The sequence below is a fragment of the Myotis brandtii genome, unplaced genomic scaffold (assembly GCF_000412655.1).
Source record: "Myotis brandtii unplaced genomic scaffold, ASM41265v1 scaffold225, whole genome shotgun sequence".
Lineage (NCBI taxonomy): Eukaryota > Metazoa > Chordata > Mammalia > Chiroptera > Vespertilionidae > Myotis > Myotis brandtii.
Genome location: NW_005358435.1, coordinates 2,037,099 through 2,050,961, shown reverse-complemented (window position 1 = coordinate 2,050,961; position 13,863 = coordinate 2,037,099). Strand labels below are relative to the sequence as shown.

Below are 13,863 nucleotides of genomic sequence, written 5' to 3'. Positions count from 1 at the left end.
TGTGCTGGCAGCTGTCAGCCTGGCTTGTGGCTGAGCAGAGCTCCCCCTGTGGGAGCGCACTGACCCCTGGTGGTCAGTGTGTGTCATAGTGACCAGTCATTCCCAGTCGCTCTGCTGTTAGGGTCAATTTGCATATTAGCCTTTTATTATATAGGATATGTTGCAACTGCCAGTTGACTTGCCTTTTTCCCAGCACCTCTCTGGGGCCACGATCTTAGACGGAGGCCGGACCTGGGGCCATCAGCACTCATTAAGCTCCTACTGCATTTTGCATATTAGCCTTTTATTATATAGGATACGTTGCAACTGCCAGTTGACTTGCCTGTTTCCCAGCACCTCTCTGGGGCCACGATCTTAGATGGAGGCCGGGCCCAAGCCACCAGCACTCATTAAGCTCCTACTGCACAGCAGGCCCTATGCGGGCTGTTGGGGCCACAATACCAGCCACACATGCATTCCTGAGTTCAAGGTCCCTGGACAAAAAGGCAGGCCCCATGTCCACCGGAATGCAAAAGAGACATGACTCCAAGTTCCTCACCTTGACTGAGAAGGGGACCCTGTCCCCCTCCTCAGCCCCCCTCCCCGACTCAGCTCCAGCCACACTAGCCTTCTCTGCCCCTCCACCAACCACGCTCGCTCTTCTCCAGCCCTCACCAGGACCAGTTCCTTCCCATCCTTTAGGTTCAGCTCAGGGAGGACCCCCCTGACCTGTCCCCCATCCTGTCATTTTCTGTGCCACTCACTCTCTGGCATCATTTTACCTGACTTCTGCGCCCCCCTCCCCGACTCAGCTCCAGCCACACTAGCCTTCTCTGCCCCTCCACCAACCACGCTCGCTCTTCTCCAGCCCTCACCAGGACCAGCTCCTTCCCATCCTTTAGGTTCAGCTCAGGGAGGACCCCCCTGACCTGTCCCCCATCCTGTCATTTTCTGTGCCACTCACTCTCTGGCATCATTTTACCTGACGGCTGGGTTTCTATCTCTCTTTCTCTATAAGCTCCCTGAGAGCAGGACATGCACCTCTCTCACTCTTTGCTCTCTCTCTCTCTCTCTCTCTCTCTCTCTCAGCTCCCTGAGAGCAGGACCATGCACCTGTCTCCCTCTTTACTTTACCCCCAGCACTATGTGGCTGGCACGTAATAGGTGCTCAATAAACACTGTCAGAATAAACAAACTGATCTCAGGATTCCCCCACAAAGAGAAATCACCGAGCCCTGATTGAAGGATCCATTTGGGAACTGACTTAGAGGAAAGAGCCTGGAATGTGGATGCCCACAAGGAATCACATGCAACCAACGCAACTCAGCCCGAGTTTTCTGTATGAACCCGCCTCCCGCCCCATACCCGGGTCTGAGCCTCCGCGGAAACCGGCCCAGAACAGAGAGGCCTGAGAAGATCAAGTATGCATCTACTGCTCTGGGCGGAGATGAAATAAACGGCTTCGGTCTCTCGAGCAGATGTTCGGGCAAACTTCCCCCGGCCTAAATTAAGAGGGACTGGCAGCCAGCGTGAAAACGAAAACGTCCTTCCAAGTCTTACTCAGAGGGGAAGAGGAAAGAGCCAACATCTTTGGGCAAAGAGGCTGGGCCTAGAGAAGACTTAGCAAGTCTGCAAGGAAAAGAGTGGGGTGGGTGGCATGCCTGGCTCAATTAGCATCATAGCCTTCGATGCCACTCGGCTGCAGTGCAGATGAACAGGCCTCACGTGTGGGCCCAGGGCCCCTACATGTCAGCCGGTTTCGTGACTTCTCTTTGCAGACAGCTCTGGAGCCCCAGGTCGGAGCGGAGGGTCAGGAAGCAGCGGGTTGGCGTGGGGTCTGGAGGCTCAGCGATTGGCCCGATGAGCCGGGGGCCCATGCGGGCGCTCACAGGATGAACAAGGGGGCCTTCAGGAGGAGGAAAGCAGATCGGTTCTCACTTGGGCCGCAAGCATGCCATTGGGCTCCAGGCAAAAGGGAGGAGATCAAAACGTCAGCTTGGGTTAGGAGACCGTGCGTGATGCGTCCCAGTCCTGGCTTTTAAAAATTGGCTAAATGACGATGGTGGGAGACATTTTGGTCTGCGTTACACTGCTCACGAGCAGAAAAGCGTGTACTCCCTGGACACACGGGCTTAATGAGCCGAGCAGATGGGAGGTTGGGACAACTGCAGGGGCTGCTCACTCACCTCCCAGCTTCCACTTGTCTTCCCCCAACCCCCACCCGCCGCAAGTCCATTCCTTATCTAGATTACAAGAACAATCTTTAAAGTATAAATTAGATCACATCACTTCCCCGATTATTGCTTTTGGAATAAAATCCAAGCTCCTCGCCATGCCTCTAGGCCCCGGCATGATCCGATCCTCCAGCGACCTCACACCCCACCAGCCCCCTTGGCCTGCTTTTGGTTCCTCAAATGCTCCAAGCTCACCCCCTCCTCAGGGGTTAGGCACTGGGTGGTTCCTTCTGCCTGTGACATTCTTCCTACAGTCCACCAACTCCCTCTTCCCCGCCTTGAAGTCTCTGTTCAACGCCACCTCCTCAGGGAAGCCCCCCTGACCACTCTCTACAGAGCTGTCACATTTAACAAATAAAAATACAAGACATCCAGTACTGAATCTCAGAATACAATGCATACTTTTCTACTGTGAGTATATGCCAAGCTCTGTGCCATTGCAAGGGACATACTCATACTAGAGGAACTCATTGTTCGTCTGAGATTTGAATATAACTGCATGTCCTCTTTTCCCCTACCGCAGGCCTGCTGTTGCGCCTATGACCTGGTTTCACTGTCTTCACAGCACCTTCCCCACCTCCAAGTGACCTATTACAAACAAGTTTGCGACTGTCCACCTCCCGAGGACAGGGGACTCATCCATCACACATCCCCAGGGCCTGGCACAGCACCTGCACACAGTAGGCGTCCAATAGCTATCTGGGGAATGACGATGGAAGCCCTGGGGCTGAGCGAGCAGAGCAAGGCTAACAGGGCATCATCGCTCGGTCATGTTACATAGAGGCCGGATGTCAGCTCATCTTTCATGCGGCTCCTCTGGGTGATGAGCTGTCATCTAGAGATGACCTATACCCGCTTGACACAGCCAGTCCCTCTGGGAGCCCAGCTCTCCACTGACCAGCTCTGTCAGCTCCAGGAAGTGGGTCAACCTCACTCCGTGAGCTGGTTTCCCCCTGTCTCTAAAGTAGGGGCAGGGAGCAGAACTTCGGTCAAGCTCCCTCCAGCTCCGGCGAGGATGGCCGGAGCCCCACAGCTCGGATGACGGTGAGAAGGAACTCACCTGTGCCCAGAAGAACTCTTCTCCCAGACAAGAAACCAGCAGGACCCCACCTTCCTGATACTGTGTCAAGTGAACTGGGCTCCCAGGGGATGCGTGGAGAGTCCGCTGACATTTTTTGAGCACCTACTATGTGCTCGACACCTTCAGGTCCCGGATCTTCTTTTATCACTAGAATACTACCAACCCCATTTTAGATATGGGGAGCGTGAGTCCCAAAGCGCATAACAGGAGACTGATCCAGGCTTCAAGCCACGCCTGCCACTGAGCCCAAATCCAGCTTGCTTACACCTTACATATACAGTCTCAGAAATATAGAACCAGTAATAGAAAGGGTGTGAAACGATTCATGGATATTATGATTTGTTGGGGGGATGGGGGTGGGGGATTCCAACCTGCTAACTGCAAATGACACAATGGCCAGTGGAAAGGCTGGGGCCCAGGGGGGCTCATTTCCCCGTGTCCTCTTTCAAAGGCATCCAAACAGAATGAACTGCAGGATTCTCTCACTCAGAAGTCTGTTCTCACATGCAATGGACTGGAGTTTGGGCAGATTTTCAGCTCTCTGAAAATGAGACCGTTTTCTCTGTCCCCCGTGGGGCTTCAGCAGTGATCTGGCCTCTGCCTGCGGAGGAGAGCTGTGCGGCCCAGCCAGCTGTAAGTGGTGGGCTCCAGCGGGGGGAGAGGGGGGAGCGATGACGCTGTAGACGTGAGTCACCCAGGGCAAAGGTCTGCGAGCCTTAGTCATGCCCCGGCCCAGCCTGGATCTGACCTTTCCCAGAGGGAAACCCAATCCCAAGTCTATTGTTTCAAAAAACGCCGCGCCGGGCGAGCCCACAGAGACCCACAGGTGGAAGGAGGGGGTGCCTTCTCTAAGGTGGTTCCAATTTTTCCAGGACACTAATTCGTGGAAAAATCCTTAATCTAGCAAAAAAAAAGAAATTTATTTTAAGCAACGCATTTCTATTTATTAAACGAAGCTCAAAATACAAACTTTGGGAACCTCCAAGTAATAAAATGACTCATCTTAGGATGCGATGACTCAGTGGGAACGAGGGATTCCACCACCCACGCCTCCTCTCTAAAAAATCAACTTGCCCTCTCAACAGGTGATGGGAGCCTCCGCCATCCGCCTGTTCCAAGAACGGCGTCCAGCAAAACAAAACACAAGTTCTCTTCAAACAATTTAAGTTTCAAAGCTGAGTAAGCCGAAGCAGGCACGTTTCCAACCTACACCCCCGCAGGAGAGAGAGCCAGGGAGCTACTTGGCGGGGGCAGGGGGCCCGAATTAAGGAAGATTTACCAGCTGAAAAATTCCAAAACTCTGTGTCATGTGGAGGAAGCTTCCAAAACATTGGATCCCACCCAGGCGCGGGGAGTCACCCAAAGCCATGGCAACCCCGTTTCCGCTGCCACATCACTTTTATTTTTGTGTCCCTAGATTTTTTCCTGTTTTGCAATGTTTTGCTGGGACCCCCGACTCCGCCTGGGGCCTCGATGGCCGGGGGCCAGGGTGACCTGCTGAAGTCAGGGACAGCCTGGACTCCTGGCGTGAACTTTGCCCGAAAGGTTACACGTTTTTTAAGTTTCAGAGAATATAGAAAGGCTTTTCAGCCAGCGGTGAGAATGGTAAATGGGAAATACCCTGGTGGTTCTGTCTGGTTTCTCTCATCCTCTGGGATATGATTAGAGAGATTGCTCAGGGGGTTGGTGATAAATGTGGCTTGGGATTCCAGCTCTGTCTCCAGCTGTGAGCTGAGCTGGGGCCCCGTGACCTGACCTCTACGAGCCTCAGTTACCTCATCTGTAAAATGGGGATAATGCCACCCACCTCTCAGGGCTGGTGTGAGAGTGAAAAGAAGTGACACATTCACTCAGCAATATGTGTGAGCACCTACTGTGTGCCAGGGATTATTCTAGATGCTGCAGACACAGTAGCAAACACCAAGTCCCTGCCCTCAAGGAACTAAGAGTCTAGCGAGGGAGACCAGATAACAAATGAGTGAACGAATAGACAAGGTTGTTTCAGTAGTGCTAAGTGCCACCGAGAGAACAGAGAGGACAATGGGACAGGAGCTGACAGGTGCGAGGGGAGGGTGACCAGCTTCAGAGCAGATGGGCAAGGAGGGGCGGAGCCTTGAAGGAAGAGGAGGGCGAGCTTCATAAAGAAATGATGGCAGGACATTCTAAGAAGAGCGAGCGAAAGCAAAGGTTCTGAGGCAGAAACGAGCTTGGGCTGTGAGGCCAGCGCCGCGGCAGCCAAGTAAGCAAGGAGGAGGACGAAAAAGCTGAAATCGGAGGTGATGGGTGAGGGCCAGGCCCTGAGAAGCCCTGAAAATAATTAAAATTAGTAATAAAATATCAATCATAATACTAATCGTGCTGCTATAAATAAGAGGCCTTTTTCCAAAACACCGAGCTCTTCCAACTTAAGGAACCCCATGCTGCCCCTCTCCTGTCTTTCCACCGTTCTCCAATTTGTCATCGTGCTGGAGTGGAAACCACCAACTCCATTTCAGCCACGGCTATAAAAAGAACGCTGGAGCCGGTGGTGCCGATGACCCAACGTGGGGGCTAAGATTAGCCCAGGAGGCTGTCACCTTTCCTTAATGTGAGAACCAGCTGGGGTTCCCCTTCCTTGGAAAAGTTCGGCTGTTCCACTCCACCCCGCCCCGCAGCGCCTTCCCCGGCCAAGCTGTCCATGGAGATGGGAACAGGGATGCGTTTTGGAAAAAAGAAGTTGAGCAACAGGGATTCCCCCTGCAGAAGGCAGCCCTGGGCTGGGAGGCGAGTTCTTGGGGTCAAAAGAGCAGAATCAGGTCCCTGCAGACGCAAGGCGAGCCCCCTGTCTGTCACAGCCACCAGGAGCCAGACATCCCACCAGGGAAGCCCACCACTCCTGGGGGGAGGAGCGGAGGGAGTGTCTCAGACACTCCGGGGTCTGCTGGCACCAGTCCAGGAACCACATGCATCCAGGATTCTTTAGTTAGACTTTCACGAACTGCATCCTCTCGACCCCAGAGACCCACTGCAGAAGTCGGTGCTTGATTTCACCACCAAATGGCCCGAGTCAGCGGCTCAGAGCAGCTAGAAGAAGGTCTTCAGCCAAATTAACCTGGTTCTAAGCTTTTTCAGAGCAGAACAGCTAACAGTTAAGGTACAGACTCTGGAGCCAGGCTGGCTAGGGCCAAACCCAACACTGCCATTAACCAGCTGTGTGATCTTCACTACGTTACTTAGCCTCTCTGTGCTCAGCTTCTCATTAGTAAAATTGGGAGAGCAGTGGTTACCCTGTAGGACTGTCGTGAGGAATCAGATCCGTTAATATATAGAAAATGCTTAGGACAAGGCCTGGCACATAGTTTATTATTACTTATGATGGTTTTTCAATGTCTCTCAGTTCCATGAGCTAAAATCTTACCTTTTGCCCTCCCATCAACTAAATATAATGATAATAATAGAAGCTAACATTTAATGAGCATCTACAATGTGCCAAGCTCTATGATCTCATTTAATCCCCTCATCTCTCAAGAGAAGTAAATCATCTGTATTTTACAAAAGAGGAAATACTGGCTCAGAGAGGCGAAGCGACTTACCCGGAATGCCAAAGCTGCTAAACTCAGATCATGGATTTGAACTAGGCCGTCTGACCTCAGAGTCTGTGCCTGTAACCACCACAGCCTGCAGCCCCCCACAGCTGCCCAGCCAAGGCCAACGCCGAGGGCAGTGTGTGTCGAATAAACCCTGTGTATGGCCTGAGCTCTGATAACACCGGACAGACCATGATATAACTGCAGACATTCAATGAGCACTCCCTATGCACTGAGCTCACGTTGTTCATTTCTGCAATTAACTCCAGGAGGAAGGGACTGTTACTACCTCATTTTACAGAGACAGAAATTGAGGCCCAGGAAGGTAGAAAAACTGGACAATGTTGGGTATGATCTCAGGTGAATGCCCTGACTTCTCTGCCATCTGCCTCCCACAGGTGCTGGGTTAGAGAGGACAACCTGGGGAGAGTAGCAGGCGAAGGGCCCGCCCACAGATGGACTCAATCACAGGGAGCTGTTACTATGACTCTTATAACATGCAGCGGGCTCTGAGTTTTCCTCCCTTTAAGAGGTAAACTGTGAAATTTCCTCCAGGCCAAGAGAAGAAAAGCCTGAGAGTAAATGCCATTCATTCATTCACTCACTCACTCATGAGCTCCCGGACAACTGAAAGCTGGCTGGCCCCTAACTCTGCGGGGAACTTGCAGGACCTGGCATCCAGTCATCCCTACTCGGTTCCACTGCCCCTCCCCCCACCGCCCCCCAGGAACTACCAACCTGGACACCGATAACAAGACATCTGTATGTTATTAGCATTTTCCCTCCACCGATAAGGCATTTTGAAGCCATACACTTCTTGTGAGAGTCAGCAGAAGGCCAACAGGATGGCGCCTGCTACAGGAGATGCATCAGAACCGAAGAGGCTAACCTCATAGCATTCTCCTGCTCAGGAACCCAGCATGGCTCCCAATTACTTTACCCAGGTGCAGACCAAAGCAAGCTTATGTCTGTACCTGGCGTTGGAAGACCTCTGTGTTCTGGCCTCTGCCCACTGATCAAAGCAGTTCCCCATGTTAAACGGCCTCTACTTCAGCAAATTGGCTTGCCTTCTGACTCAGCAGAGCCTTACAAATTGTTGCTATAGAAAACATTTTACATTTTCCCACCACCTGGAAAACAAGCGTCCCCCAGGACACTTAAAAACATGCATGCCCTCTTGAATCCACTATCCCACATCTAGGAAAGAGCATTAGCTAACATACCATGCACTTTCTATATCCCAAGCATTTTATAAGCACAAACATGATGAACTCCTAATCTCTTGACCACCCAATGAAGTAGGACTGTCATCATCCTCATTGTACAGATGAGGACATTGTTTCCCAGAGAGGATAAGTAACTTGCCCAAGGTCACACAGCTAGAAAGTAGTGGGGCTGGGTTTTGAACACAAGCAGACTGGCTAACGAGCGAGTTCCTATCTAACTGACAAAACGAATGCAGAAGATGTTCATCACTGAGCTACCTATAACAGCTCAGAGTTGGAAGCAGCCTAATGCCCAATAAAAGGGGAATAAAGATGGTGTTGAACAAACACATACTAGAAAGCAATGCATCCATTTCAATGTCCGTGTTCCTAACCTCTCACTACACCACCACTGACCGACCATGAGCCTTCTAATCCACTCCCAAACCCACCCATCCTCAGGGCCCCAACAGGAAGCTTTGTGGGAAGAGGGAAGAAGCTCACCTCCCCCAGACACTCTGCTTTCTCTGTCAGCAGGTGTCTTCATGATACACAGATCCATGATGCATCCAGGCTGAAAGGCAGCCCCCTGAGGAGGGTCCCTGGGCAGTGCACAAGCCCACAACTGAACTACCTGCCTGCTACATTCTCTGCAACATCCTAAAGGCAATAAACCAAGAAACAAACATCAACACCCCTTTGAATTAACCTACAGAAATCATGTCCACTAGAAGAAAAGAACTAGGTCTATCATCCACAACTACCCAATAATTGCATAACCTGATACTTTTCCTGCTTCCCATCATTTTCTCTTTGCCTCACCCTCATGGGCAAAACACATTACCAGACCATGTACACAAGAAAGACTACAACACGGCCAATAAACAGAAACATTAAACCTCTCAGAGCAAAGGACGCAAAACAAAAAGAAGTACCAATTCAGTGAATTGTTTTAATTTTTTTAAATGGCACTTCTGGGAAGGGGGGAAACCAGTTCTGATGTGGTATTGGTGGAAGTTTCAATTTGTACATTTCTGGAAGGTAGCTTAGCAATCTGCATTTAAAATCCTCAAAATGACTCTCCAGCATTCCACTGCTGGGAATAAACCATAAATAAACAAGATGCACATGGAGATTTGTGTCAAAAAGATTAATTAATCTTCAAAGTATAAGAAGATTAATCAAAACACGATTTATAATTAAACATAAGTAGCCAATGTTTATTGGCTTACGATATACCTGGTGCTGTTATAATTACTCAACATGTACCAACTCATTTAACCCTGTGACAACCCTCTGTTATTATCATTTCATACATAAGAAAATGGAGGCACAGAGAGGTTAGGTAATTTGCCTAAGATCACACAGCAAGCAAGTAGCAGAGCCAGATGTGAACTGAGGATACCCAGGCCCAGAATAGGCACATTAATCACCATGCTGTCTGGCCTCCCTTCTTGATAATAGTAAGAAGTTGAAAAAGTATACCTTTCTATGTGGAAATAAAAAAAAATTTTTTAAAGAGTTGGGGTTGGCAGGGGACAACCTTCTCGTTTAATGAAACAACCCAGGATCAGCTAAAACACATTACGGCACATTCACACAATGGTGAACTGTGTCAACATCAAAATCACTAGAGACATGGGGGACTGATCCCGGTGAGGAAAAAAGGGCAGAATGTGCAAGTCTACATGATGATATCCACCCAAAATCAATGCTGCTTAGAACCAGCAGGTGGTGGCTTTCGGCCAGGGGACACGCAGGAGCTGAAAGGGCCCTACCTGTGGTCTTCTCCGTGAACACGACCTTGGACTCGGCCGTGAAGTTCTGGCCCGTGAGAATCATCTGCTGGCCCCCGTACACCAGGCAGCTGTCGATGTCTTGTCTTTCCACCATGGGCAGCTCATGGGCAGATCGCTGGGCTGCGGACAGAAGACAAGAAGTCACTGTGAGGACACTCCAGCAAGGCTTTCTGATTTCACGGTGATGAGCTGGGACATGCTCTGCCCACCTTTTCACCTGTTGTCACGTCTAAATGTGGAGCCGTCATCACCCCTGTAAACCTAACTGCAAATGTCATGTTCTCGTAAAAGTGTCCAAGTCATTTGGATGCATTTTCTCCTAACAACAGGTTTTGTTTTCCTGATTCAAGGGACGGGAAAGGAAGTGAGAATTTGATTACTGTATTTTTATGAAAGGACTAGTGACCTGGTGCACAAAATTTATGCAAGGGGCTCGGCCCTCGCAGCCCCAGCATCGTCCGGAAGGTCGTCTGGGCTCGGCCCTCGCAGCCCTGGCCGGCCCTCGCAGCCCTGGCCGGCCCTCGCAGCCCCAGCATCATCCAGAAGGTCGTCCAGACAGTCCTTCTGCTGTTCAGTCTAATTAGCATATTAGCTCTTTATTATGTAGGATGGGTAAACCAACTATTCCATGAGACTCATTTCGCTAGAATGCACTTTCTCCTTTTGCACTTGAGGTCAGCCCACACCTTCAGCACACACATGCGACACGTTAGGACCCGGTTCCTGATATTTGCTTTGAAATTCATTAGCAATTCCAGACATTGTCTGAAAGGCTTCCCTGATCTGCCCACCATCTCCCTGACCTCACTCCCTACAACAGACTCCCCCTTGCTTGTGCCACCCCAGCCTCACTTCTGGAATGTTCTGTGTCTCAGACACACTCCTGTCTTAGAGCGTTTGCACTTTCCAGTGCCTCTCTCTCTGGCAGGTTCTGCCCCATGACCTGCAGGGTTCCCTCCTCACTTCCTGCAGGCTTCCACTCCGATGTCACCACCTCAGCGAGGCTTCCTCCTCTCTCGCAGCTATAGCGGGTACCCTGTCCATCTCGGTCTGTCTGTCTTTCCCTCTCTTGCCTTTATCCTGCTTTTACCCTGCTTTGTTTTTCTCCAAAGAACTTTCCACTTACAGACACACTACATGTGGCTTTATTAGTTCAGGTCTTCTTCTGCCCCCTCTAGACTGTAAGCCTTTGTGTATGATGTAAGCCCACGGCTGGGGACAGAGCTGGGATTTAGGAGGAGGTGCTTGGGAGGGAGGGAAGGAGAGAGGGAGGAACGGATAGACGGGCGGATAGCTGGCTGGCTGGAAGGACAGATGGACAGGCGGACAGATGGATAGGAATAAATATGAATATATCTCAATACATCGTGGCACACATACCTCTGTCTCTCTCCATATCTAAGTTTTCATGTGTGCCTGCAATAACGAAAGAAGGAAGAATGGGCAGCCGTGTGCTGAGCGCTTTACTGCAATGATATACTTGAATGCTCACAGCAACCTTCTGAGGAAGGAAGTATTAAAATCATGCACACTTGACTGGGGAGAAAATTAAAGCTAAGAGAAGTCAGGTCACCACGTGGCTAAGGCTCTGTGGCAAAGCTCAGTGGGAACCCCCAGAGCTGCCGTGCCCAGCACCGGCCCCTCCCTTGGCCACGCCAGCCAGGCTCTGACTGTCTGCTGCAGGGAGGATGACGACCCTCCCAGCCCCCTTCCCAGGGCGGGTGAGAACCGGGTCCCAGCAGCACCAGCAGCCCGTCTGCTCAGGCCTCGCCTTGGCAGCGTAGGTCGAAGAGGCCGGTCCTCCCCTCGGTGAGTCACCCTGAGCTCCTGGCCTTCCTCCCAGAGCCCGAGAACTGGGCGGAGGGCCAGTCCTTTCCGTGCCAGGGGCCCGTGGACCTCCCCATCCGGGAGCCGGGGCAGCAGCCGTGTGAGGCCAAGGCCCAAACCGAACCCTCCCCTCCTGGCCGGCCTGAGCCTCCAGGTGGTGAGCACCCCCTCCCTCTGCCCAGAGCTACACTGGAACCGGCTCCTTCAGGAGCCACCATGCACTTGGCAACATCTAAGGAATCTGTCGTGGACCAGACAGACGCTCCCAGACACTTCCCTTTCAAAGTGCAACCCGACGGCTCACAGTGATCCCCTGACGGTCTCCCCATCCCGCTCCGCCCAGGCTCTCTGCTCCCAGGGACCGGCCGGCCAAGTGCTGCTCCAGGGGCTGCCAGCTCGGAGTATATATTCAAAAGGCCTGTCCACAGAAGCTAATGTCTCCCACATGGGCTGGGTTATTAATCCCTTCTTTCAATATACGCGTTTTGTATGACTTCCTAATTGAGCGGCTACAAATGGAGGTTTACTCGTATTAGCAGTGAAAACACCAGCAGCCACACCGCCCGGAAAAATGGGCCCAGCTTTTAAGTTCTGCCTTTGATGAGTCTGGGGTGGGGGCCGCCGCTGGGAGCTGTGGCCCCAGGGATGGGTGGGGAGGTGGTAAGAGCCATCTGCCCCGTTTTGCAGGTGGAAAGCCTGAGTCATTGCTACTGGCCAAGCTGGCCAGGGGCTCTCAGCCAGCCAGGCCGGGGCCTGGCCATGACCAGGAGGTCTGAGCGGGGCGGGAGGCTGGCCAGCCAGCTGCTCTGTGAACCACAGTGCATCGCTGTGAACACGACGAGTCTGTTTCCTAAAGCAACCTCGCTGCTGCTCCCCTCAAAGCCTCACAGTTTCAAGCAACCAACTGATTCTCTCTTTGCCAGATTTGCCCTTCCCATCCCTTCTCCTTACCCGAAGGAAAGCTATCTTTTTTCAGGAAAATGTAGCCTTTACCGGTACTGCAGGCTGGCAACGCCAAGCGCGCGGCCGGGAGCACCAGCACCGCGGGGTGCCTGTTAGAAAGGCTGAACCTCGGGCCCCACCCCAGGCCTATTAAGCCCAAATCTGCAGCTTAACAAGGCACCCAGGTGGTGCTCGGGTCCCATCGAGTTCGAGAAGCACCGCTCGGCTCTGCTGCACATTAGGGTCAGCTGGGGAGCTTCAACAAGGCTGACCCCCCCGGGCCTGGTTCCAGAGCCGGTCCTCAGCCTGGGCACCGACACTGGCTGGGTCATGCTGTGGGTGGGGGCCCACCTGTGCATCGTAGGATGTGGAGCAGCATCCCTGGCCTCCACCCACTAGGTGCCAGTAGCACCCCTTCCTGTGGACACCTGCCTCTGAGCAGGGTTGGATGTCCCTGGTTGAAAACCATTGATCTAGAGATTCTGACTTCAAGGGTCTGAGGGGAGGACCCCAGCATAATTTTTTAAAAAACAATCCTTCATGTTCCCGTGGGCCCCCCAGTTGGATGTGAGGCGCCGTCCCCGCCGGGTCATGCAGGGCCCTAGCAGCCACGGGAGAATTCCTGGTTACTGCTGCTTGAGTCTGGGGTCAGAAAGGCCTGGTTTCCGGTCCTGCCTCTGCCAACTCCCTGCCCTGTGACCCTGGGCCAGTCACTTCACCTCTCTCAGTCACGGATGCCTTCTCTGTGAAGTCCTAACAGGCTGCCAGAGGGGAGGTGAAGGGGGGCGGGGGACAAGGGATAAATGTAAAGGGGAATAAGAGGTACAAACCTCCAGTTATAAAGTAAGTCTCAGGGATGTAGTGTACAGCATAGAGGAAAGAGTCAATATTACGGTAACAACTTTGCTTGGTGACAGATGTTACTAGACTTACTGTGATCACATTATAAGGAATATAAAGGTTGAATCATTATGCCGTACACTTGAAACTAATATTGTATGTCAACTATAATAAAAAAAAGAAAACATTATAATACTGGAAGGCATAGTATTTTCAATGTACTTAGAGAAAATATCCATTGTGGACTCAAAATATTTTTGAGAATGAGGATAAAATAAAGATACCATAGCCCAACAGGCGTGGCTCAGTGGTTGAGTGTTGACCTATGAACCAGAAGGTCATGGTTCAATTCCCGGTTAGGGTACATGCCTGGGTTGTGGGCTCGATCCC

General features: G+C 51.7%; 1 protein-coding gene across 1 annotated transcript in view; it reads right to left on the bottom strand.

Annotated features, from left to right (window-relative positions):
• The window catches only part of NFATC2 (nuclear factor of activated T-cells, cytoplasmic, calcineurin-dependent 2), a 156,450-nt gene that overhangs the window by 49,906 nt on the left and 92,681 nt on the right, over positions 1 to 13,863 (bottom strand). The window contains exon 7 of the mRNA XM_005866222.2: positions 9,844 to 9,984. Coding sequence (XP_005866284.1) covers positions 9,844 to 9,984 — 141 coding nt within the window. The remainder of the gene's footprint in view (positions 1 to 9,843; positions 9,985 to 13,863) is intronic.